The 27,835-nt window shown below is 32.7% G+C and overlaps 2 protein-coding genes across 2 annotated transcripts; one reads left to right on the forward strand and one right to left on the reverse strand.

Moving 5' to 3' along the window:
• The first annotated feature begins 1,715 nt into the window (after window positions 1–1,715).
• Window positions 1,716–6,549, forward strand: LOC126886575 (thioredoxin C-1-like). Its single transcript, XM_050653529.1, has 3 exons — window positions 1,716–2,006; window positions 2,064–2,187; window positions 6,333–6,549. Exons 1-3 carry the CDS (start codon window positions 1,837–1,839, stop codon window positions 6,447–6,449), a joined length of 411 nt encoding a protein of 136 aa, XP_050509486.1. The 5' UTR covers window positions 1,716–1,836; the 3' UTR covers window positions 6,450–6,549.
• Window positions 6,550–15,213: 8,664 nt separating this feature from the next.
• Window positions 15,214–27,726, reverse strand: LOC126886434 (G patch domain-containing protein 1 homolog). The gene is made up of 4 exons (XM_050653376.1): window positions 27,571–27,726; window positions 27,206–27,507; window positions 23,601–24,616; window positions 15,214–16,152 (listed from the first exon to the last, which is right to left on the reverse strand). Exons 1-4 carry the CDS (start codon window positions 27,632–27,634, stop codon window positions 15,306–15,308), a joined length of 2,229 nt encoding a protein of 742 aa, XP_050509333.1. The 5' UTR covers window positions 27,635–27,726; the 3' UTR covers window positions 15,214–15,305.
• Window positions 27,727–27,835: the final 109 nt, after the last annotated feature.

Raw genomic sequence — 27,835 nt, forward strand, 5'->3', positions numbered from 1 at the left:
AAAAAAGAGTAAATTGTTATTTTGATTTAACAATGTTTATATTAATAATTTGACTTATATATTTGACAGTTGACAGTTATATTGTACCTACTTGTTAGTTTTAGTTCTAATAAATTTTGTTGGTTAGTTACATAAATAAATTAAGTAAAAATGAAAACAATCACACAACACTTTTTTCTATGAATGATAAAATGACTTGTTATTTGAGGAAGGTGGAAAAACCATATGTATAACATGGGAGTAAAGTGCCTTTTCCTCCCTTGAATGATTACTGCCCTCCGCTACAAACTTCATTCTCGGGAGGAAAAGTAGCACTTTCCTCCCTTGTTATACAAATAGCTATTGCAATGTCATCTATGCGCCTTTGTACGCCTGAATATACACCTTTTATAACGCTTGCCCCATCATACCCCTTCCATCTGCAGTTGTGTACGGAAAGGTGCTTTGATTGTATAAATTTTAAAATTTCATTTACAGGACCTTTATTATTTATAAGGTAAATTATTTTCATCGCAAGTAATTTTTACATACAGGAAAATAAAACTAAGCTGGATCGTGTTTTGAAATATCTTGAGTGGTATCAAGAATTATTGAATAAAAACAAATTTTTTTAATTAAATTAATAATTTTGTTTTCAGTTTCTTAAGCCAGAAAATTTATAACTACGTTTTGTATTTGGTGGTCAAGTAATTTGTTACTTGTTTTTATCGATTAATTTAGCTAAAACAGGATCATATTTAGCTAGTAAAAGATCCACCGACAAAAAATTAGATACCTTTTTGGGATTCACTTTCATCTAAACTACCAACAAGTCAAGTCAAGTCAAGTCAAATTTATTCATCACATGCGTACGACATTATACAAAGTTGTACATGTATGAGACAAGACAAAGTTACAGACATATAATGTACATCTTAAAAGTATATAAATTAATAAATACGACAAAACATAATTAAAAGTTATTTTTAGAATATGGCTCTAGCTCACAAATAGTCACAACATGTCCACGAAACGCTAAATTGCACCTTGTACCCGGAAAGAGTAAGAGTTACGTGTTACGTCAATTACCCGCTTCATTACTTTCTTCCAAAATCCCTATTTCGATGCTTATTAGTAAAATGTGTTTTGGTCCCCAATTTAGAGAAAGTAGACATACAATTAAGCTTGAAGGCTTTAAGGGGACCTTCCTAACGTTGGGGCCCCCCGCTTTGCGGGCCTGTCAGCTACGCGCTACGCCACTGGTTTAGGGCACTCTCATTGACCATTGACATGGCACTCTTAGGGCCGGTACTTTAAAGGTACTTTATGTCTCCGTTAACAGCCGGTTAGTTAACCGGGGTTTAATCGGGACAGAAATATATGCAAAACATAGACATAAACGCAATTATACTTATTATTATATTCATAAATAATTATAATTGCTTTTATTACAACGCAAGAGGCCCTATGGGGTACTTTTCTGTCCCGATTAAACCTCGGTTAGCTAACCGAGGTTTAACCAACCGGGACATAAAGTACCGGCCCTTAAAGTTCTTGAATTGTATAAAGTGTTGCATATATAAAAGGTGTGCTAAGCAGGTATTCCCTTTGTATTATTTTAGTAAAATAAAAAATAATAGGTTTTGAAATAGAGTTGTTTCGTCAACTAAAAAAATTTTCCAAAGTTTAAATATAGATAATTATGACAGTAATCACATTTTTTAACTCGTCCTTGAAACTGACATGTGATATGTGAACGAATTTGTTGTTGTGAAGGTTGTGAAATGACAGTCGGTTTTATTTTTATCTATTTCACATTGTAATCAGTCCTTGCTCCTTCAAAATCCTCAATTAAAAATGAATTCAGTCCATTTTCCACGTATTATCAAGTCCTGCAATTTCATAGCAAGGAGGTTTATAGGAGTAACACAGTCTAGGCTCAAATCCTTCAAGGTACAAGATGACCAAGACTTTTTAGAAAAGGTAGAGAAGAGCAAGGATCCAATAATTGTGGATTTCTTCGCAAAGTAAGTCTTAACAATGGTGTTAGTTAATGTAATAATATTGTCTTGTGGTAATTCTAGCTGGTGTGGTCCATGCAAGGCATTGGAACCAAGATTGCAAAATGTTATTGCACAAAGAAAAGGTCAAATATCTCTTGCAAAAGTGGATATTGATGATTTAGGAGAGTTAGCTGCAAAATACGAGGTAAATGTATAACTGGACTGATCATATCATTAATATTTCATTAATTGTGCTTAAAATTTCATATCACATCATCTCTCTAGTGGTTGATCATATGATAACCATGTTTCACAATCATTATCATCTGTAGAGTATTGACCAAGCAAGACCTTTTACTTAAAATTGTCAACAAATGTGTCTTCAAGTTTTTTTTAATCTACACCCAACCATTTCCTGACTATTCCCATTTTACAATATATTCAAAATAATATAGTATTGTTTTCCATTTTCATATTTTATAGCTTACCTTGGAATTCATTAATACCTTGCAATTGCACTGTCCACTGGAGACTGGGAAAAGAAGTAAGAAATCAAATACAAACACTATATTATTATGGTGAAACCAACATATTAACAGTGAGATAAGTCAAGCATTTAAAAAGCCAGTCTACAACCATTAATGACATATACATCACAAACTAGACCTGATACAGCCATGTGTAACACAAAGACTACTAGAATCGGCAGAAATAAAGAGTACTGAGAAGAATTACAGGAAATACTCTGAAATCGAAAGAGCAGCAAAGACATTAGAAGAAAATGCAATGTACAGTGTATAAATGGAATGACCACTTAAGCAGAATGGGGAAGATATGTGTGGTCAAATTAGCAAGAGATAAATTACCAATCGGTAGCAGAAGTATTGGTTGATTGCAAAAGATGGAGCGACAACCTTCCATAGATACCAATCCGCCAGTGAACAAGTAGAATTGCTTATAAAAAAGAAAACTATTTTATAGCAGACACATAGCAACTTTATATATGAGTATCTTCGGGCAATCGGATGAGAAGATGGAGAAATACAGAAGAGACTAATGCAGGCAAACAGAGCTTATTTTGCCCTATCCCATATATTTCGGTCTAAAAGTGTCCACTGAAATACAAAGAATAGAATCTATAAAACCTTAATTCGACCAATAGCATGCTATGGCAGTGAAGCATGGGTCCTGAAAGAAACATCCAAAAATACACTTGACACATTCGAAAGAAAAGTACTGCGGAGAATAGTAGGACCTGTGAGGGAAAACGGAATCTTCAGAAGTCGATATAATAACAAGCTTTATCAACTTTATAAGGAAAAACCCCTGTCAGACTTCATTAGAATACAATACAGAAAGAGACTAGTTGGAAAGCTAAGAAAGTGCTAGGAAGACACAGTAAACAGCGACGCAAAAGCCCTTTTAGGAGTTCGTGTATGGAGAAGAGCAGCCACAGGCAAACAAGGGTGGAGGCAAGGTTTAATTTGGACTGTAGTGTGGTAGAAGAGGGAGATCTTCGGGCAATAATATTTTTTTGGGACTGTGATAAATCCAGGTCTAAGTATAGTCATCCCTAGTTTTTACCTATGCATTCTAGAATAAATTTGTTTTTTTTTTACATTCGTGTAAAACTGTCAGCTTTTTAAGCAAATATGAAGAAATATTTCATCTGCGAGTAATAGCTTAAAAATTTTTCTAATTGTTTATACCTTTATTTTTGTTATTTTGTTATTTTGGAGGTTTTGAAGCAACAGATTAATTTTACAACCTTTAGCAATCAGCATTTTAGAGCTTTTTGTATGATAAAATTGTGTAATTTTACCTCAAATATTAAGCTTTTTAATTGTAAGCAAAAAAATCGAAAACTGGTATTTTTTATGCAAAATTGTTAATAATTAAAAACAGACACTGAAACCTCTACAGAAAATATTGGTTTACTCTGTATAGGAATATAATAGTAACTAAAAAAAATTCAGATACCAGAATTTGCCACAGTCCTGAACATGGTCTTTTTTGCTTATTTCTCTGGTATTTATATCAGAGGGCGATTATATTAATTTATATCAGGGCGCGAATTTATATTATATATATCGTGATATACAGGGTGTCCCGAAAAGATTGGTCATAAATTATACCACACATTCTGGGGTCAAAAATAGTTCGATTGAACCTAACTTACCTTAGTACAAATGTGCTCATAAAAAAAGTTACAGCCCTTTGAAGTTACAAAATGAAAATCGATTTTTTTCAATATTTCGAAAACCATTAAAGATTTTTTATTGAAAATGGACATGTATCATTCATATGACAGGAACATCTTAAAACAAAATTATAGTGAAGTTTGTCCACCCCATAAAAATTTTATGGGGGTTTGGTTCCCTTAAACCCCCCTAAACTTTTGTGTACGTTCCGATTAATTCATTATTGTGGTACCATTAGTTAAACACAACGTTTTTAAAACTTTTTTTGCCTCTTAGTATTTTTTCGATAAGCCAGTTTTTATCGAGATGCGGCTTCTTTTTTGATATATTTACATAAAAATTTTATGGGGGTTTTGTTCCCCCCAAATGTTTGTGTACGTTCCAATTAAACTATTATTGTGGTACCATTAGTTAAACACAGTGTTTTTAAAACTTTTTTGCCCTTTAGTCTTTTTTTGACAAGTCACCTTTTATGGAGATGTTGCTTCTTTTTCAAAATATACCTAAAAATATAAATTATAAATAAATTTTCAGATTATTAACAGGTCTCTATAATCGTACTTAACCATATACAAACATGTGATGGATTCGACAAATATTCAAAATATGTCGATAAAAACTGGCTTATCGAAAAAGTACTAATAGGCAAAAAAGTTTTAAAAACATTGTGTTAAACTAATGGTGCCACAATAATAACTTATGTAACTTACACAAAAGTTTGGGGGGGTTTAAAGGAACAAAACACCCATAAAATTTTTATGGGGTGAAAAAATTTCACTTTAATTTTTTTTTAAGATGTTGCTGCCATAAGAATACCACATGTTCATTTTCAATAAAAAATCTCTAAGAGTTTTCGATATATGAAAAAAAATTGATTTTCATTTTGTAACTTCAAAGGGCTGTAACTTTTTTGTGTGCACTATTGTATATAGTGAGGTTCAATCAACCTATTTTTGACCCCAGAATCTATGGTATAATTTATGACCAATCTTTTCGGGACACCCTGTATATCAGTACTTTATTTAGTACTAATTTTTACATAAGAAAGTTAAAAGTTAAAACCAACGACAATAATTGCTGTCACCATAGAAATTTGGATTCAACTGGAAAAAGATCTGAGTGATCAACCAATTCAAATTAAGAACTTTTATTACAAAAAGAGGAATATGGCTCTAGGTTTGCCTTATTTTTGGCAAATTTACTGGGCCATCGCTTTTTGGGAGAAAGATGACTTACTGCCGAACAAAAAGAACAGGCTTATGAATATTTTAATTCAACCAACACAGATTTTGTTCCGTTTGTAATGGCCCTAACTTCGAAGTCTAAACCTTTTCCGTCTTTCGTGTAGGTATGGTCCAAATTTCAAATAAAAAACATCTCCATTATTATGGCGGAAGTCTGTTCCAATCGCTAAATCTGTTTGGCCTGATAAAAACATATTTATTGAACGAATTAACCAATTACTTACAGCAGTAGCCTCAACGGCAGGCATTGAAAGGTGCTTTTCATCAAGCTTTGGACTTGTGCATTCCAAATTACGAAATAATTTAGGAACCGAAAAGGCTGCTAAACTTGTATTCATGTTTAAATATTTAAACACTTCTTCATACCAAAAACATGATAATTTGGAATGGATTTGGCCTGAACAAGAAACTGAAAGAAGAGAAAATGAAGAGGCAGAATTAAGTCTTGGGTGCTTTACTGGTTTTGATTCAGGCACTTCCAATGTTAAACCATTATCTTAATTAATTTTCTTAATTTTGATTTTATGTTGTAAATGTTCAGAATTTTAAGTTATTTTGGAAAAATAGAAATACCTATATGTTTAAATTAATGTTTTCAATATTTTTACTTAATTTAGTTGTTAATTGGATATTCGTATCATTTTGTTTTCTGTTTATGTAACATACTACCATACCTACGTTTATAATTGTATTTAAGTAAAAATATATCTTTTATACTGTTACATTCTACATTTAGAGTCTTATTTTGGTCAATTTACTTAGTTTCTCTATTGAAATGTTTTCCAAAATAGCATAAATATCACATTTTGGATATATATATCATATATATCCGATATTTTGATATTTATATAAATATCATGGATATTTTGTGCCCTGATTTATATTACAGTTCTTTGTGATTTTAGGTGAGCACAATACCCGCATTAGTCGTATTTCAAGATGGTAAGGTAAAGGAGAGACTAGTAGGGTTACAAGATGAAGACAAACTGAACACATGGATAGATCATGTATTAAAGAAGTAAATCAATAAAGCTAATGCTATAATAATATTGTATATTGAGTGATATTTGTTGGATGTAAGATGATTTTAAATAAAAATAAAGAATGTGTGCTTAGCATGAATAGGTAAGAATTTTTAATGCTTCCAATTAAAAACGAAGACAAAGAAACTTTTGCACTTGTCTTACTCAAGTAATAATTATCACTTGAGTCACGGTTCAACAATTTCGTACAAAATATGGTCAGAATATTAATTTAACTGACTTGCAAAGAGAGTAATTGAAAAATTCAAAATGACTGGATCAATTGATGATGGTTCTTCAAAAACAAGCCCCTAAAATGTTAATATTCAAGCAGTGCCTGAGAGCGTCGTTGAAAGTCCAGGCACATCAATTTAGAATTGTTGATAAGAATAATTAAAAAATTTCAAGGTACTCTATATAGCATATATTCAGTGAAGATCTGCATCTCCATGCTTACAAAGTTCAATTGACACAAGAACTGAAGCCTAATAACCATGCACAGTAAAGAGAGATTGTTGAATAGATTATTGAACATCAACAAGTGGATGTTGATTTTGTCGAGCAAAATCATCTTAAGCAATGAAGCACATTTCCACCTTGATGGTTTTGTTAATGGTCAAGATTGAGAACCCACATGTGACTGTTGAAAAAGAATTCATCCATGTTCAGTTTGTTGTGGATTTTGGTCTGGAGGCAACATTGAACCATACTTCTTTGAAAATGAGGCTAAGAGAGTTCTTGCTGTCTAAATTGGATGCTATTGATATGGACGACATGTGTTTTCAACAAGACAATGCCACATGCCATACAGCCCATAAAACAATTCATTTATTACACGAGACATTTCCTGAACTTGTAACCTCTAGTTTCAGTGATCAAAATTGGCTCCCTAAGATCGTCTGATTTACCACCATTAGGTTTTTATGACGTTATTTGAAGTCAAAGGTCTATGCCAACAAGCCTACAACTACCTGTGCATCAAAGGAGGAAATTCAATACTGCATCAATGATATTCAGCCACATTTGTGGAAAATAGTGTGTATGTGCCAGCAAAGCTGTGGAGGCCATTTGCCTGATACGCTATTCCATACATAACCATTCCTTTGTAGTATATTGGCAGTTGAAAGGTAAAAGGTTGTAACCCACAAATCAACTTTTTCAGGAAGTTCAAAAAAACGCTCCATTTAAGTAATTTTATGGGGAATAAACCGAATAATTTTTTTCATTAATTTATAGATGAATTATTGATCTATAAATAAATGAAAAAAATTATTGGGTTAATTCCTCATAAAATTACCTAAGAGTCTACATCAGCGCGCAGAAAACACGGTCCATGATTGTAGCTTTAATTTTGAAGATTTTGTCGAGATATTTGGCACACATATTCGTAATATAGTAAAGAATGGCGGTACAGAGCCCAATTTGAGAAATATGTGCGTATGCGGAAATTACTCGAAAGCTAAATAAAATATTAAAAAACGAGCATGTATCGCCATTAAGAAGAACAAAAAAATGCACTTGAACAGCTTATTTCAGAAACAGACTGAGTCATGTTAACTAACTTTCGAGAAAAATGCAAAAAACTATCTGGATATGAAAATCCTTAGTTTTGTAGAGATACCATGATATTTTTTTCTTATAAATCAACTACATATGTACAAGTAAATCAGAAATAATAATTTCCAATTTAATAATTTATTATTTTAGATGGGAAATAAGCCACAATTTAACTTTAAAATGGTTTTATTACGTTGTCAAAATAGAAAATATTACTAAATTAAACAAAAATGTTGTCGCTTAGTAAAAAAATTCTTCTAATAATTTAATCTGACTCATTGTGATTGTGAGCGATGAAGAATATGATGACAAAACCCTACATGGCTAAACGCATCCATGGAACCAGTAGATGATAAAATAAGTTTCCGATATGTCCACTATTACAACAACACTGCGAACTTTTAAACTGATCTGCTGCAAAATCCACGTTTTTTGACATATCGGGTTTTGCCTTAGCACCACAGATATAATATTGCCAACATTTATGAGTTGCGTTCCTGGGACGACTTAACCCTGCGTCAGTGTGCACAGATAAATTGGCACGAGAGATGTTCCGGGGTATGTCATACCCCAAATTAACTAACGCAGGAATTTAAAAAATTTTAACTTTTGATCATTTAAAATGATTAATCTTGGTTTTTTGATTATTTATGAGTCAAATAAGTTAAACATTGTACTGTAAAAGTTTTATATTTAAGAGTTAAACATCATTTATGCTACATATTGCAATTATGCCACTGAAAAAACATGGGTGAACAATAATACATTCAGATATTATGAAACATCTTATTGAACACACAACTCTAAAGAAACTTATAGGCCAATATTATACAAAGTAAAGAAAAAAATGTTTGCCGAAATACATCGAAAAATAAGAAAGTTAGAACTCCTCCAAATAGGCCAAATTTGAACATGTCATTATTGCTTGTTCCAAAAAAATTGGAGTATGACATCGCATACAAATGTAAAATGTCTTCCTATCTTTATTTCTTGGAAAATCGGAACATTTACTTCTTGTCCTACGTCGCATAGGTCCCAATTGGTGTACCTCTGGTTGTTGATTATCACATAGTGGTCAACGGAAGTAAGGATTTTGTCTTCGTTGGTTTCGAAACTCAGAAATCAGCTGCATTCAAAAACATTCGTCTTTTCAGATTAAAGTTTTTTGTAGTTATATAACTTGAACATTTATTCCGGCTGTATTCAAAAACCAAATAAAATAATGTCAAAGTCTAACGACGGCTGCGACTGTTTCTTGATACACTGTAATTGGCAGATAGATAACTTATCCAATGTGTCTGCACAGCCTTTGGTTGAATTTTAAAAGCCGATAATTTCAGGCTATTTCGTTTAACCAGTTTTTCAATTATAGTATCATCATGATGCAAAGTAAAAAAGAGGATTACATTTTTTGATCTGTTTAAAACAGAAACATATGACACAGTCGTTATATCGTCTTTGAAGGCAAATTGTGAACTGCGAATTTCTCTTCCTCGTGTGATCAGAAGTGCTGTTGGAATTTGCCTTTTAAGGAAAATAAAAATTATAGTACATCTCAAAAAACATCAAAATATCATTTACTTTACCTCCAGAAAATAAAACAACTAAAAGTTACTAACAGTAGTGTACCGGGGTATGACATACCCCAACCGTCTTTGACAAATTCCTAATTCAAATTGAAATTGTATCGACAGCTGGCAACAAGGTTATCGCGACAAGACATGTATAAACTACAGATACTAGGAGCTATTTTATCGATTTTATAGTAATAAAAGTAGTAACTGGGGTATGGTATACCCCAGAACACTAACCGAGGGTTAACTGAAAGATAGTTCATTCGATTATATGAAATCAACTTTAACTCACTTCTTAGATTTTTGTTTAATTTAGTAATATTTTGTATTTTGACAACGACGTCCGAAGTGGAAGTCGAAACGTTAATAAAATAAATTTTTTTAGTTAAATTGTGGCTTATTTCCTATTTAGAATAATAAATTACATAAATGCCACAAAGAAATGGAGAACAATTGAATAATACTGTTCATTTAGAAAAAAATTAACTAAACTCTTAACAAAACATAATTAAAAACTGACTCAGGTCCCTTTCTGAAATAAACTGTTCACTTTCTTCAAATACACTTTTTTATCCCATGTCTAGATTTTGTGGCACATTGTAATTACTAAAAATTGATGATATATAACAAGAAATCGAACTTTACTGACTTAGCAACATTTAGCGTGCCTATGAGTATAATAATTATTGTTTTTATAGTAAAAGTGTCATTGTCGTACTGCTGACACATTGTTGCCGCACTGTTGAAAGTGCGAGAATTGATGACACGTTAATGTTTCCTCTTAAATGGAACGTTTTTTCTGCTTCCTGAAAAAAGTTGATTTGTGGGTTACAGCCTTTTACCATTGATTAATAAATATAGGGGAGAAGATACGAAATTAAACGAGCGTTTATGTACGACACCAGTGGTTTTAGAAATAGATGGCGTTAGCAGCTTTCTAGGTACGAGATTGAATTTACCTGAGACAACGATGAGACGTATTCAGGTAGCTTTGGTTATCGGAATTTGCGGTCGACCGACTGGATTATAATAGAACGTATTTATTTCTTTTCATTCATTTATAATATTTGAGTTATCATTCAACTATTCAACGATAATAGTGGCATGATCATGAAAATCTTTAAAATAATTATTGAAGTTAGCACCTATTACTTTCTAAACTCGTTTTTAAATTAACAAGAATTGAAGTGGTAATTTGTCTTTTAATTTGAATTCTTGAAAGAAATCATTGAATATTCCAAATAAAAAAATTATTTAACGAGAAAAATACTCACTGGGTGATTTTAGATATTGTACATTTATCTTATTTGCCTCATAATCTCGATAAAAAATTAGGTAGGTACGAGGATTTAGAAATGGAAGATCATGTAACGATGCAGTTTTTGTGATAAGGTAAACAGCGGAGAAATCATTAGAATATAACAAGCCAGCCTTTTTCTGTTTCATAGACCTAGAGAAAGCGTTTGATAGAATACAATTAAAAGATGCGATACACCTACTATATAACAAAAATTTACCACTGGATATCATAAAACTGATAGAAAATATATATGTAAGAAATAAAATAGAAAAGAAAGTCAATGGAATAATAACAGAACCCATAGAAGCAAGCACAGGAATCAGGCAAGAAGATTCGCTAAACCCTCCATACTGTTTAAAATAAAGTTGGATGCAATAATAAAACAAGTGAAGAAAAAAAGAGGGTACAAAATGGGCGATAAAGAGATAAAAAAAACTCTGTTGCGCTGATGACACCGTGTTAGTAGCAGAGTGCAAAGTCGACCTACAAAGAATACTGCACGAGTTCAACATTAACGTAAAAGAAATGAATATGAAAATATCAGCCTAAAAAAACAAAAAACTTAGTAATATCCACAGAATCAATAAGATGCAAATTGGACAATCAAAGTATACAACAAGTAATTACTTTCAAATACCTGGGATTAATAATAAATTAATCTATCAGCCGACAACAATATCGAAGAAGAGGTTAAAGACCAAATAATTAAAGCCAGTAGAACGGCCGGATGCCTAAACGACACAATTTGGAAAAACAAACACCTAAGAGTGGAAACAAAGGCCAGAATATAATATAAGTGATTAGACCAGTTATGACTTACACTGCCGAAACAAGACCAGATACAAGCAAAACGCAAAGACATATGGAGACCAACGAAATGAAGATCTTAAGAAGGATTGCTGGAAAAGGACTACGGGACAGGGTAAGAAGTGAGGAAATCAAATGCATATGTGGGGTAGACAATATAAATGCCTGGGTAAAGAATAGAAAAGAAGGGTGGAATCAACGCTTAAGCAGGGTGTCTGAATCAAGGATAGTAAGAATAGCCAGAAGAAGTATAGGACGCCCAAGGAAAAGATGGAATGACAATTTAGGGACAGAATAAAAGGCACCGTTGAAGAAAAACCGGCAGTACTGCCTATATAAATGAAAAAGAAGAAGAACAAATTCTTTAGGTAGATTTTCGGTAGTATAATGTGCTTCTTTGGAGTTTTACTGATGCTTACTGTTTTCGTTTTAGTGGGAGAAAATTCTAGGCCAGTAGTGTTCGAACAATTCTTTAATTTGTAAATGAGTAGTGGATTAAGTGATTTAGCGATGTGATTGATTGCAATAAGGAAAAGTGTAACACTAAGAGTAGACCATTGAGGAATGCCGTTTAATTGGATTTTTGAGTCTAAAAGAACGTTGTTTATTCGAATAAATTTCGTCTATAATAAATTTCGTCTATATAGAAAATTATTAATAAATTTTATATTTCCTTGAATTGAACAACTTAATAGAATTCTTATATCTAATCACCAAATGGCATGCGTTATATAATAAAACATAGCCATAAGCCAAACCAGGGGTGTCATTTGATAGGGGCATTTGCCCCCCCCCTGCCCTGAAAATTACTGAAATTTACAAAAAATACATCAATTTTCATCATTACATCATATATAATGTATTGTATATATAATGCTTGCCCCCCCCCCCCCCCAATCAAAATTTCAAATGACGCTCCTGAGCCAAACATACATCATCACATCCAAATAACCCATGAATGACTCAATATCCACTAGGTTTTCTAATGTAGATGTGGACTTTCTAAAGTCACCTTGTATAGGGCTAGGTAGCTATCAATAAGTCTAATACTATCTAGTAGCTATCAAGTGGATAAACTGACTAATTCTAAGCAAGTTTTGTTCTATAGAGTTTTTTCACTTTAAAAAAATGGCGTCTGTATGAAATCTTTATACTCAGTATAAGCAGAGTTGTAGCTAATTAAAAGTAAGTTCTTATTCGTCAAATGCCAAATCGAATGTTTCAACGTAAAATAACAAAAAAAATAAAGCACATTTCGGGGAAAACTCATCGCAGCTTTTTTAAAGTGTTTAAAAAAGCTTTATTTTTGTTTCTAAAAAAGTTTCTAGCGTTAAAAGTAAGCAAGTTACGCTGAAAATAAAGTTGGTCTTTAAAGTTACTTCACTTATGACAAGGCGAAAACGGCGGGTTCGTTGAGAAAAATATTCCCATGAGATTTTTTTGTATGTATATGTAATTACATTCGTGAGACATCCCAGAATAAGGTTCAAAAAGTCGCCCACGTGCAAAGTGGGCCAAATTTTTTTAACAACTTTTTTGTAGGTTTTTTGGACCATTCTGGATAAAAAAGGTCTCTTATCATTTTTCTCTAAAGTTGATCGTTTTCGAGTTATAAGCAATTTAAAATTGAAAAAACGAAAAATGGCGATTTTCAAGGCTTATTAATAACTCGGTTAAAAGTTATTATTATGAAAGTCAGAAAGTGACTAAATCAAAGTTTACTGCCCCCCCGCCTACAAGATCCTTAAGGAATTTTTGTCATTATTTTATTACTAAGCTGTTATTTTTAAGTAATAATATTGAGCGCTATGCACGTGGTTGCCGGCCGTAAATGCCGAGTGCGAGAGAGATGCCACTCCGGCAGTCCAATTGTGCATCTTACTTGCACTCACATTTACGGCCGCCTACCTCGTGCATGGCGCTCATTATTATTACTTAAAAATAACAGCTTAGTAATAAAATAATTACAAAAATTTCTTCAGGATCTTGTAGGGGGGGGGGGCATTAAACTTTGATTTAGTCACTTTCTGGCTTTCATAATAATAACTTTTAACCGACTTATTAAGCCTTGAAAATCGCCATTTTTCGTTTTTTTCAATTTTAAATTGCTTATAACTCGAAAACGATCAACTTTAGAGAAATATAATAAAATACCTTTTTATCCAGAATGGTCCAAAAAACCTACAAAAAAAAATGTCCGAGCCAAAAATATTGATTTTTGCAATTTGATTAAAAAAAAAATTGTTAAAAAAAATTGAACCACTTTTCACGTGGGCGACTTCTTGAACCTTATTCTGGGATGTTTCACGAATGTGATTATGCCAAAAAATCTCATGGGAATATTTTTCCCAACGGACCCGCCGTTTTCGCCTTGTCATGATCTGTAAGTTTTATCCTAAATTTAGTTTTACAGTAATTTTTTTGTTTTGAAAGAAAAATGCCTTCTTTTTCAAAATAACTTTATAATTATCAGTGATACGAAATATCCCAAAGTGTAAAGGTTTTGCTTTTCTGAATATTTTGTTTTTCTGTAACACAAAAATTGGTTAAGATATGGCTGTTCCAAATTTGCATATACTCGTGACTAGTGACCCATTGAAGCCCTTTTAACTACAGCCTTTCAAAAATAAGCACTTTGAACCGACGAAACTTATTCTATAAGCATACATATACGTAAAGTAACTTATGAAGCGCTACTGATTAATTTCATCTGGGATGCTAATTAAGAAGTGATTTTTTTTACAAAAAAAAAACGGATTAACTTTATTTTGTGCGCAACTTGTTTACTTCTGATACTAGAAACTTAAAAAAATAAAGCTGTTTTTAAACACTTTAAAAAAAGTTATGATGAGTTTTCCCCGAAAAATGCTTAATTTTTTGGTTATTTCACGTAGAAATATTCAATTTGGAATTTGACGAATAAAAACCTACTTTTTATTACCTACAACTCTGCTCTTACTGGGTCTACGACTTCATATGTCATATATAAAACATTTTTTTTTTTTCATTTTTTATAAGCTGTATTTTTGCTATGAATATTTTTTTTTTTTGGCGAAATACTTTCTCATTTCCTCATGAAACATACTTTTTTTGGAACATGAATATATCCAAGCGCAAATAACTCGAAAAGTATTTACTTGTGAGGTCAAGACTAGTGAAAAAAACTCTATAGTCAATTTATATTTTCAACGTTTTTGCAGAAAAAAAATTAATACAGGTATTAATACAGATTAATATGATAGCGACTGTGCGTTAAAATTTTGAATACGGACCACGAAGTGCTTGTTCTTGGCTAGCTTCAACAAATTTACGCTAGGCGCGCCACTATACAGGCAGATTTTAAAGGGAACAAAATAATGCACAGGGTTTCGTATCTTCTCCCCTATATTTATTAATCAATGCTATTACCTTTCAACCGTCGATTTGATACAATAAAAGAAATACAATCTAAAGAAAATATAATGTCTATTAATTCAAATCTTTCGTTTTGGGACACTCTTCATTTGATAGATGAAAACTAAACGAACACTGTTTTGTATACATTTAATCAAACATTAAAATTTTAAACCTTAAACTACAGTTATCACAGCATTCCATTATTCTATAAATTAGTACAATCTAATGTTTTTCCTTTTTTGAATGTTTATGCTTTTTCTTTTTCTTGCTCTTCTTTTTATGCCTGCTCTTCTTGTCACTTTCATCCTTCTCTATCCATTCGTCGTCATCAGTTTCAACATCTACAACAGCCGTTTTAAAACTTGTCTTGATAGACTCTCCATCTTTGGGCTTTGGTAATTGAGGACCATAAGAAAAGCTGTCACTATTGTTGATTCTAGCTGGCGTTGGAATTTCAATCATGTTTGAACCATCTTCTGTGGCAGTTTGAGCAGATAATGAATGACCAAAAAGTTGTGTTTCTTTTTTACTTGTACTTCTATCTTTTCTTGGCACAAATAAAATAGTTTTTGGTGCTGAACTGTCTTCTGTTTTGTCTTGATTCTCTTCTTTTATTTGATTTATAGGTTGGAAGTTTATATTGGACAATATTCCTTGTTTTAATGGTTTTATTTTTGGAACCAGATCAGACAAAATGGTTTCTTTATATGCTTCTGCCTTCTTTTCGTCCTCTTTTTCTTCTTCTTCCTCTTCAGATTCACTGCTGCTTAAAAACACAGCTTTAAAAAGATCTACCTTGTCTTCGATACCGATTTTCTCTGTCATATCTTGTTCTATTTTGACATCTTGGGTTTCTTCTATAGGTGATTCTTTTTCTTCAACTGGCGATGGAATCTCGGTTTTTACAGCCTCCTCCTGGTCCTCGGTTTTAGAATTATCAGCCTCATTTTCACGTTCATCAACGTTTGTTGAACATCCTGGTAAAAAATGAAGTTCTTGATTATCTGTGTGTTTCTGATTCTCAAAAATTAAATTCTTGGTTCTTTTTCTTTGTTTCTGTTCTGGCAGACTAAAACAAAAATCAAAATGTATTTTCTCTGAAATAAAAATCATAAAATATTAGATCTACTTAATTTAACACATTGCGTGTGGATGTCTCATCCTAAGAATTATATTCTGAACGGACAAAAAAACGCATATTAAAAATGTGTATAGTCCATGGCATACATGCGTGATGTCTGCACATTGCTGAAGTCATCATGTGGCTCACATGTATGCCATCCGCACAGAAAGTGTTTATATATCATTCTCCCAAAACTGATCTAGATACAAACTTCCAAAACATATGAGCAGAAACAACCCAACACAGAGAGAACAAAAGTAATTCTAGAAACAGCAGAGGTGAAAACCCTTAACAAAAACGGTACTATACGACAACGCTAGAATTGCAGATATGTATACAATGGAGATGTACAAGATGAACAACATTAATAACTGGGTAAGAAAGAAAAGAGTAGAATGGAATGACCACATAAGTCTAATGACAACAAATAATTAACAATAATAAATAACAATTCAACACTAACTAGGGACCAGTGGCGTACATCTTCATAATGTATATATGTCATATTTCAAAGTGCTCTTTTTGTTCTGTGGATAACCCAAAGGAAGCACTTTGTTGTGATTCCTGTAAAAGCGGCATATGTAGAAAGTGCAGTGATTTGACGGAAACGGAGTGGAGATGCATACTTTTAACGAGGCGTACCTTGTCATATTTTTGTAAAAATTGCGAACAGGGGGTGCTGCTGATTCCAACAATGTTGAAGCAGATTCAGGAGCTACAAAATGAAATTGTTGAACTAAAGAAACTTGTTTCTGGTAGAAACAATGCCAATGGTAATAATTTGATGAATGAATCAATTTATGCAGAAGTTCAGGAAAGAAGTGTCAGATCTAAAAATATACTAATTTTTAATCCACAAGGAAGAATTTCCTGTAGCTGGCTGTATACCATTAATTACAAGTAAAATTTAATAAAAAATTTTAATCTTGGTAAAAGGTATGAGCCTTTTAGTTCAGTTTCAGTTTTAGTTTCAGTTGCCTGTCACCTCTTGTAACATAATGACCTAATTTGTTACCTTTGACCCACTTACCACGTGTGGGAGTCATATTTTATCCTAGGGCCGTATCCTTAGGAATTATTTCCATCCTTTGGAATTTGCTATGTTAGCATTTTGATGTGACTTTTAGTCCATTTTTGAAAGGCTTTGACCTTCGCATTTTTTGGTTGGCTCACCATGTTCTTGCAACATTGATGATGCTCTTTTTAGAGCGAAAACGTTTTGCTCGATGTTTGTAGCCCTATAGGGCTTTTTAAAATAATATACCTTTTACCAAGACCAAAATTTTTTATTTAATTTTTAATGTTGATGAATCGAAGTCAAGTGAATATTCACAACATATTAATTATGATAAGGATATATGTAATGAAATGTTTCAAATACTTGATGTCCAACCTGGGGAGTTTAGAGTTATCAGATTGGGTAAAATTACAAATAAGCCAAGACCATTAAAGGTATGTTTTACAGATAATTCAGTTGCGTTATCTTGCTTGAAACTTAAAAGAGAATTAATTCCATTCAACAAGGACATCAAAATCAATGCATACCTTACCATTATTCAACGAGATTATATAAAGACCCTTTATAAGGAACTGGAGGAGCGCAAAAATGCAGGTGAATCTGATTTGATAGTTAGATATCAGAATGGTGTTCCCATTATTAGCAAAAGGGGAGTTTTTGAATAAAAAAACTAAAAAAGAAGTTGATGGTTTATTGTCAAAATATTGGTGGTATGAAATCCAAACTGACTGACTTTAAACTCGCTGTTAGTGTTACTTCATATGATGTTATATGTCTTATTGAAACATGGTTAAATGATGAAATTTCGTCTAATGAAATTGACCTTCCTGAGTTTAATATTTACAGGAAGGATCGCGATCTACAGGTCAACAATAAGTCTACTGGTGGAGGAGTCCTAATTTCAGTTCTTAAATATTTGAATTCCTATAGTATACATGGTGTCCCAGACTAATTTAGCCACGCTATATCTCTTAAACGAATAGATATTTTCGAATGGGACAAAAATTGATATATTCTACTTGTAATACACTTTAATAAGGCGTACAAAAAATCATCCCCTAAATATTCATCCCTTAGTTACTACCCCTAACTTAAATTTTTTTAATAACACCCTGTATATTTTTTATAGTTTTGGATGTGGTCTTTTATCGTCTATTCAACACATTTTTTGAAAATAAAATCGGTTCGTAAATAACCAAGAAACTATCAGTTTATTTTTGTTAATTGTGTGTCCCAGACTAACTTATCCAGGCTATATTTCTTAAACGAATAGAGATTTTCGAATGGGACAAAAACTGATCTATTCCATTTGCAAATACACTTTCATATGGCATAGAAAAAATTCATCCCCTAAATATTCATCCCTAACTTACAGGGTGCTATTTTAAAAAAAAAGTTAGGGGTTGTAACTAAGGGATGAATATTTAGGGGATAATTTTTTTATTAAAGTGTAATAGATTAGTTTTTGTCCCATTCGAAAATCTCTATTCGTTAAAGAAATATAGCCTGGATAAATTAGTCTGGGACACATAATTAACAAAACTAAACTGATATTTTCTTGGTTATTTACGAACCGATTTTATTTTCAAAAAATGTCTTGAATAGACGATAGAAGACTACATCCAAAACTATAAAAAAATATACAGGGTGCTATTAAAAAAATTAAAGTTAGGGGTTGTAACTAAGGGATGAATATTTAGGGGATGATTTTTTCTACGCCATATTAAAGTGTATTACAAGTATAATTTATCACTTTTTGTGCCATTCGAAAATCTTTATTCGTTTAAGAGATATACCGTGGCTAAATTAGTCTGGGACACCCTGTATACCTTCTGTATTTGCTCATTTAGAAGAACTATTTGTTTGTATCAAATATGGTGACCTTCAGCACATTTTTGGTACAATTTACATTCCTCCTAAGTCAGCTAGAGGACTATATGAAGAACATGTGGATAGTGTGCTAGAGGTATGTGAATCTCACTTAGGCTCAGAAGTAACTATTTTTGGTGACTTTAACATGCCGGACGCCACTTGGGTGCTGAAAGATGACATTCTTGAACTGATTTGTCCAGATTTATCCAATGGCAAATTTTTATCTGACTCTTTTGGTGCATGTGGTCTTAATCAACGGAATCATATTCCTAATAAACGTGAGGTTTTTCTAGACTTACTTTTTACACATAATTTGAGTAGTGAGATTACTGAAGCAACGGATATACTATTTAACAGTAGTTTTCATCAAGTACAGTTACGATCATTGAATAGTTTACAGGCTTACGTATCTAGGAGCCGATTTTTTTAAATATTACCTCGTTTAAACGCACCTTTTACGTCAAAGTGACGTTGATGATGATGATGATGATGATGATGGTGATGTTTGGCATGGAAACTAGTCCATTTGCCACAGATTTTTGCATATTAATATAATTCAAAGTGACGTTAGCAGTGGTGTACCTAGAATAGGTTGATTAAAATTAAAAAATCAAAATAATATAAATATATTTTATAAAATTTAACAAAAATGCCAAGGTCCATTAGTTGTCTAGGCATTAAGCTAAATAAAAAAAATAACAAAATGGAAAGCATACAAAGAAGATTCTTGGAGGAGTTTGATATAGTTTTATTTTATTTTTCAACACGCGAAATTTTTGACAAGTATTGACTTTTTGGTATTTTTTGACTTTGACATTTATCAGATCCGTACGACACTGCAATTTTTCAGTATTACAATATAAAAATTAAGGTGTAAACTATTCAGTGATCGTAACTGTACCATATTGTGTAACAGTTCCTGAAAGCTCTAATTCATCACTACCAATTGAGACTTTCTACTATGATTTTAGGAATATTGATTTTATAGGTATAAATAATTATCTTGCTCATATTAATTGGTCATATATGTATAATAGCAAGGATATTGATTTGGCAATTCAATTCTTCTACAGCATTATCTATGAGGCTATTAATTTATTTGTACCACTGAAACTTTATAAAACATCAACTTTTCCAGTATGGTTTACAAGAGAATTAAAAAATTTGGTTTAAAAAAAAATGCAGCACAAACAATACAAACAAACACTTAATCCTTTTGACTACCATAAATTTTGTGAACTACGCTTACAATGTAAAGCTCTGAGTGAGATTTGTTATAGAAACTATTTGATTAAAACTGAAACAAATATTCAGAACGATCCTAGTTGTTTTTGGAAATATGTCAATAATTTACGTAAATCTAATGGTTATCCCAATACAATGTTTTTAAATGATGAACGTAGTTCTGATGGTCAAACTGTTGTTAACCTTTTTGCTGAAAACTTTAGCACAGTATATTCAGGTAAAAAAATAACATTACCAACTACTACCTCTATTGATGTAATTGACTTGAACAGGGTAACTCTAAGTATTATTGAAGTGTTCGAAGGTATTAACCAATTAAAAAGCAAGTCTTCATTTGGCCCAGATGGTGTCCCTGCTCTTTCAATTAAATGTTGCAAATTTACTTTAGCCTATCCCATTTTATATTTGTTTAACCTGTCTTTGGAAACAGAAGAATTTCCTGATTTTTGGAAGGATAGTTTTATTACACCAATTTTTAAATCAGGTGATAGGGAAAATATTAAAAACTACAGGGGTATATGCATACAATCAACATTACCTAAACTTTTGGATAAATTAGTGACTCGTCACTTAAATTGGGCATGTCAAAATGTAATTATACCACAACAGCTTGGTTTTCAATCAAGTAAATCTACTGTTACAAATTTACTTTGTTACCACAGTTTTATATTAGTCTATTGAAAAGGGATTAAAAGTTGATTGTATTTACACAGACTTATCTAAAGCCTTCGATAGAGTCAATCATGACCTACTTGTATATAAGTTGAAGAATCTTGGTTTAGGGAATGGCATTGTGACCTGGTTCAGTAGCTTTCTTTATGGTCGTCAACAACGTGTTAAAATTAGCAGTTACATATCTAATGAAATTCAGGTTCATTCAGGAGTACCACAAGGCTCACATTGTGGACCATTATTATTTAACCTCTTTATCAATGATCTATCATATGTAATTGAAAATGTTACCTTTCTACTCTTTGCTGATGACTTAAAATTATTTCACATTGTAGAGAACTTATTGGATAGTAAAATTCTGCAAATGACTTGGATAAAGTATATGAATGGTCTATTTCAAACAATTTATTATTAAGAGGCTACAGTAGCGATCAACAGGTAGCAACAAACGCGTTCCAAGATTGCGGCTCCAATTTTGAATATTTTGTCGAGATATTTGGCACACATATTAGTAATATAATAAAGAATGGCGGTACAGAGCCCAATTTCAGAAATATGTTAGTATGTGGAAATTACTCTATAACATATCAATATTTCAATCAACGCTATAACTAAATAAAATATTGAAAAAATGAGCCTGTACCGCCATTAAGAAAGACAAAAAAATACACTTTCTTCAAATAAACTTTTTTATCCCGTGCCTAGATTTTGTGTAATCTTGGAACTACTAAAATTTTTTATTTCTAACAAGAAATCGAACATATTATAACTAAATAACTAATTAGGCAACATAGAGAAATTATCACTGTCATTTTGACAAACCTGCGTCAGATTTTCTCTAATCTGTTCTGTCATCTTTATCGATATCTGTTCAGTGCAGTAGTGTGTTAATTTAAGAATTTGTTATTGTTGTTTCATAGGAAGGAAAGCAGTGTTTATTGATAGTTAATTTATTATATATTTGTTGTTGTACAAGTTGTTGGCCTCTTTGAAAGAATAGATTGTTGTTAATTGTGAGTTTTAGTTATATGTAGGTAGGTAAGTATATTTTACGTAAAAATATTTCGAACTATAATGCGAGTATATAAAGTTTTAGGATTTTTTATTCTAAAAATATTATCAATAGTTTAACAAAATGGAAAAAGTAAATCCAACGAAAAATAAAGTGACACCTTTCAAGAAAAAGTCCATTAAAAACCGTGCCAAAATTATGCGAAAATCGAAATTTGTTTCGCTTCACAACAAAAAATGATTATTTATTATTGTTTTATTATTAGATATTTCATGCAAATACCTTTCTAAATACCTATCTTAACATAAAATTTTTACCCATTTTGGTTTATTTTTATAAATATCTATTTATTAATAATAAAATCATTTTCTGTTACTTCCATTTAGCGCGACTATGATATTGTCAAAATATTAATCTTAGATAATGTCAAAGATTAGCACTGTTGCCAAAGTTTATGATACTATCTCCCGAAGTTATATTTTGTTGCTACCTGTTGATCGCTACTGTTTACTCTTAAATATCGACAAATTAATGTCATATTATTTTATTATTAATATTATTAATATTATTAATATATATATATATATATATATATCATATTATTAGTTTCTCAAAAACTAACACTACAGATCTGTATGAATATAATATTGGTATAAATGTGTTGTCTAGAGTTGATGAGATGAGAGATTTAGGAGTAATTTTTGATAAACAATTAAATTTTAAATCTCACCTGCGTGCTCTATCATCTAATGCTAACAGATCTCTAGGTTTTGTAAAAAGGAATACAAAAGTTTTTTCTGTATCTGTTCTTCGAGTTTTATATTGCTCAATAGTTTGATCATCCCTAGATTATGCTTCCATTATTTGGTCTCCTTATTATGAGGTTGACAAAGTCTTAATTGAGAATATTCAAGTACGTTTTGCTTGATATGCTAGATTTAAATTGCAAATTCTCAATAATTTTAACAACAATGATGTCCTTCAGCATTTGAATATGTCATTTCTTGTAAATAGACGAATAAAACTAGAAATGTTTTTTATCTATAAACTAATTAACGGCTTTGTTAACTGTCCTGTAGTATCACCGTACTAATTATGGTAGAAATGATCCGATGACTAGAGCTCTTAGGCACTTTAACACATATACTGTTGATCAATTTTTTAGTTCAATTTATTCTTTTAGGCAATTGTTAAATTGTGTTGATCATGTTTAGTTTGTTTATGGTGTTACATCATATTTTTAACACGTTTTATATTGTTTTTTATTGTATATGTTAGAATTTAACTATGTCAACTATTTTATAATTCATTGTATTACTTTTTTTAACAATGGTGAAACCGTTAATAAATAAATAAAAAAATAGAGTAGTAAGGACGGCGAGAGATGATTTCCCAATAGGAAGACAACAAAAATAATGGACTACCAATTTACTGAAGGCACATAGAAAAACAAACAGTCATATTAACACAAAAGAAGATTTTCACAAAACTGATTTAAATAATATGATAGCAGTTTTGCTCAAAAAATCACAGTACTTAATATTTGTCTAATAGATACCATAATTAAATACTTACTCTATTAAGGGTTCCGCTACATTAAACCTCTTGTATAAAACAGCATGTGGTCTCCAATCAGACGTAATTCTAGTTAAAGGTCCAAACATATCCATTTTAGCTGCTGCTCTCATATCACTAGTACCATGCTCAGTCTCTGTTTTTACCACTGGTTCTAAACTATTTGTACTCTCACTCTGTGATGCTGAAACAAATCTATCAGTCATGAGAGAAGATACATCAAAAGTTCTAGGAGTAGGTCTCTCTTGTTTAGGAGTAAGTCTCTCTTGTTGTGGTTTTTGTTCTACAATAGGCTGAGACAGTGTGGGTACAACAGTTTCTTCACCCAAATACCTAGCTCTTATTGCAGGATTTATACTTCCTCTATCCATATCTTGGTCTTCTTCTACCTTTACTTCTACTGGCTCAAATCTAGATTTCTTGATTTTATGCTTTCCTGTAAAACTATGAGGAATAGTTGGTGGGGGATAAGCTTTTTTAGGAACTAATGGTACTGTGGATCGTTTAAACATATCAAACTGCAGCAAGCTACCTTTGCTAACTTTTTGTTTCTGCTTTTCTGATACTAGCTCAAAATCATAGTTCCTCATGTCTTCTTTTGAGTAAATATCATCATCATCTTCTTCAAAAGCACCTACTCCAAAACCTTGGCCCGATATTGATATTTTTTTGTTATTCTTATCAGTAACAACAAGATTTGAATGTGAAAAAAGATTCACGTGGCTTCTATCCAATCCTTCGTAACCTAAACCAAAAGTATTTGATTTTGGTTTAGCTAGGTTTTCGAGGTATATTTCTGGTATCTTGTACTGATTGTTTTCTATCTTTTTTGGAATTTTGAATGTACTAGGAATTTGGCAGCCATAAACTTTTGTATCAGAGTAAAGTTCTACCTGCTCTTTAATTTTGTCCTTGATTCCTATTTTCTTTAAAAGCAAGTATCCTATTGTCTCATTTCCACTGGTCAACAATGTTTCAAGTACTGGAGTACCAGGAATTGGACCTTCTGAAAATACCTAAAAATAAACAACATGGCTATATAAAAAATATGAAACAAAAAAGCATTACAGGGTTATTCTTTGGAAAAGTAAAGTATGTTAACTGTAAAAAGGGGACACTTAGGTGTCCCTAAAGCACGGTTGCTCGACATAGTTAGTAATTGGGGCCTTCTGATTCCGAATCCGCTCTCAGAATGATCCTACGGCCCCCGGAAGTGGACTAAATTCGGCACGAATTGGGCCCAAATGTAGCTGGAGGTTCGTTTCACTTTGGTTGACCCACTTCCGGGGGCCCTAGGTCAATTCTGAGGGCAGATTCGGAATCGGAAGACCCGAATTACTAACTGCGCAAAATTTCATCCACTTCGGACTACTTTTAATAATTTTCTTCAGTTTTGTACGAAGACCAAGGATACATAACAATCGTCCGAAGTACATGAAACCTTGCAGGATCAGTAAAAGTCGTCCGAAGTACATGAAATTCGATATATCTAGTAATTGGGGCCTTCTGATTCCAAATCCTCTCTCAGAATGATCCTACGGCCCCCGGAAGTGGACTAAATTCGGCACGAATTGGGCCCAAATGTAGCTGGAGGTTCGTTCCACTTTGGTTGGCCCACTTCCGGGGCCCCTAGGTCAATTCTGAGAGCAGATTCGGAATCGGAAGACCCCAATTACTAACCGTGCAAAATTTCATCCACTTCGGACAACTTTTAATAATTTTCTTCAGTTTTATACAAAGACCAAGGATTCATAACAATCGTCCAAAGTACATGAAATCTTGCAGGATCAATAAAAGTCGTTCGAAGTACATAAAATTCGACATAGTTAGTAATTGGGGCCTTCTGATTCCGAATCCGCTCTTAGAATGATCCTACGGTCCCCGGAAGTGGACTAAATTCGGCACGAATTGGGCCCAAATGTAGCTGGAGGTTCGTTCCACTTTGGTTGGCCCACTTCCGGGGGCCCTAGGTCAATTCTGAGGGCAGATTCGGAATCGGAAGACCCGAATTACTAACTGTGCAAAATTTCATCCACTTCGGACTACTTTTAATAATTTTCTTCAGTTTTTTACGAAGACCAAGGATACATAACAATCGTCCGAAGTACATGAAACCTTGCAGGATCAGTAAAAGTCGTCCGAAGTAAATGAAATTCGACATAGTTAGTAATTGGGGCCTTCTGATTCCGAGTCCGCTCTCAGAATGATCCTACGGCCCCCAGAAGTGGACTAAATTCGGCACGAATTGGGCCCAAATGTAGCTGGAGGTTCGTTTCACTTTGGTTGACCCACTTCCGGGGGCCCTAGGTCAATTTTGAGAGCAGATTCGGAATCGGAAGACCCCAATTACTAACCGTGCAAAATTTCATCCACTTCGGACTACTTTTAGTAATTTTCTTCGGTTTTTTACCAAGACCAAGGATTCATAACAATGGTCCGAATACATGAAATCTTGCAGGATCAGTAAAAGTCTTCCGAAGTACATGAAATTCGACATAGTTAGTAATTGGGGCCTTCTGATTCCGAATCCGCTCTCAGAATGACCCTACGGCCCCCGGAAGTGGACTAAATTCGGCACGAATTGGGCCCAAATGTAGCTGGAGGTTCGTTTCACTTTGGTTGTCCCACTTCCGGGGGTCCGAGGTCGATTTTGAGAGCAGATTCGGAATCGGAAGACCCCAATTACTAACCGTGCAAAATTTCATCCACTTCGGACCGCTTTTAGTAATTTTCTTCGGTTTTTACCAAGACCAAGGATACATAACAATCGTCCGAAGTACATGAAACCTTGCAGGATCAGTAAAAGTCGTCCGAAGTACATGAAATTCGATATAGCTAGTAATTGGGGCCTTCTGATTCCATAACCTTTTAACCACACTGTATATCTTCTTTATAACTGGTAGGCGAAAATTCAGGTCCAGATTAAAAACTATTAGAAAAATATTCCAACCCAAAAACAACACCCAATCCATTAAATTTTTTAAATGGATTCTGAATTTGAAAGAGCACAAAAAACTAATAATAATAATAATATCTTATGGCATTTTTGCCGGGGAGATCCTTTCGGATTGTTCCGGCGCCATTTACATCTTTAACCCTGTTTCAAGTAACTAGTGTCGATGTACACTAGCCCAGGGCTAAAAAGGGACAAAAAACTAAATTTAGTGATATACATACTTTGAATAGCCAGCAAAATGTCTTTTCTAGTAGAATTTTGAATTTGAATTCTGAAATTATGTAAATTCGTGAAATTCACAAAAGAATATTCGTGTACCAATTATAAAGAAAATATACAGTATGGTTAAAAAGTTATGGACCAAATAAGAAGTTAGCAAAATAAATAAAACACAGTACTAACGAACACACTACATTTGTTATTGATGAAGTAGTAAAACCCATTAACAGGTTGATTGCCAACAAATTTTTTAATATCAATCGTTGGTGTTGACATTTTTTTTATATAAACAAAACCCATGATACACAGCGCTTATAGGTGTGTTCAGCAATCACCTTTTAAGTATGGGGTTTTGAGATCGCCTACGTGCCCGCTTTCTTCAGTTAACGTATGTTACTTTTCCAAAGAAAGATGCTGTATAAAAACTTACTTTTTTCTTTCGTTTCTTTGAGGTAGAATAATCAGTAGTGGCTCTTATCCTCTGTGGAGCAATACCATGTTCATCTAAATCTTCCTGGTCCATAAAATCCTCTGGTTTCTGAATAACATTCCGGCCTTTATCCTGCCTGGTACTTTTAAACTCACTGGGTGTCCATCCTTCTAAAGACCCCACAGTATTAAAGAAACCCGCTGAGAATCCTCCAGTAAAGGCTCCATGAAATCTACGTCTACCTTGAGCATCAGTAGCGATTTGCTCTTCAACACTGATTGGCTTCTTTTTTGGAAATGAATCTGAAAACGTAAATCCATGTATGATAGAATTAAAGTAAACTATTAAATAGGATAAAACCTTACCTTCATCATATTGTTCTAATGGTGTACCAAAGAAACAGAAATGCTCCTCTTCTTCATCCGACATTTTACTTAGCTTTAAATCTAAGATAGACAATAAATAAAAGTTAAATCTCAAAATTATAAATTTGTGTTGTCTATTTAGGTTAATATTTACGATATTTACTGACACTGACAATTGACATGACAGTCTGACACTGACAGATGTCATTTAAAAAAATTTAGTAACCGGCAAGAGCAACGCCCGTATTTAGACTATCAACTATAC

The sequence above is a fragment of the Diabrotica virgifera genome, chromosome 1 (assembly GCF_917563875.1).
Source record: "Diabrotica virgifera virgifera chromosome 1, PGI_DIABVI_V3a".
Classification (NCBI taxonomy): Eukaryota; Metazoa; Arthropoda; class Insecta; order Coleoptera; family Chrysomelidae; genus Diabrotica; species Diabrotica virgifera.

What these genes read in the sequence shown, in the direction of transcription:
- LOC126886434 (XM_050653376.1), bottom strand. Translation starts at nt 27,634, where the DNA reads ATGTCGGATGAAGAAGAGGAGCATTTCTGTTTCTTTGGTACACCATTA. An exon ending in CAAAGAAACGAAAGAAAAAA is followed by an intron (nt 24,617 to 27,205) that starts GTAAGTTTTTAT and finishes GTTTATTTTTAG; the next exon opens with GTATTTTCAGAAGGTCCAAT. An exon ending in GTAGCGGAACCCTTAATAGA is followed by an intron (nt 16,153 to 23,600) that starts GTAAGTATTTAA and finishes TTTTTGTTTTAG; the next exon opens with TCTGCCAGAACAGAAACAAA.
- LOC126886575 (XM_050653529.1), top strand. Translation starts at nt 1,837, where the DNA reads ATGAATTCAGTCCATTTTCCACGTATTATCAAGTCCTGCAATTTCATA. An exon ending in ATTGTGGATTTCTTCGCAAA is followed by an intron (nt 2,007 to 2,063) that starts GTAAGTCTTAAC and finishes TGGTAATTCTAG; the next exon opens with CTGGTGTGGTCCATGCAAGG. An exon ending in AGTTAGCTGCAAAATACGAG is followed by an intron (nt 2,188 to 6,332) that starts GTAAATGTATAA and finishes TTGTGATTTTAG; the next exon opens with GTGAGCACAATACCCGCATT.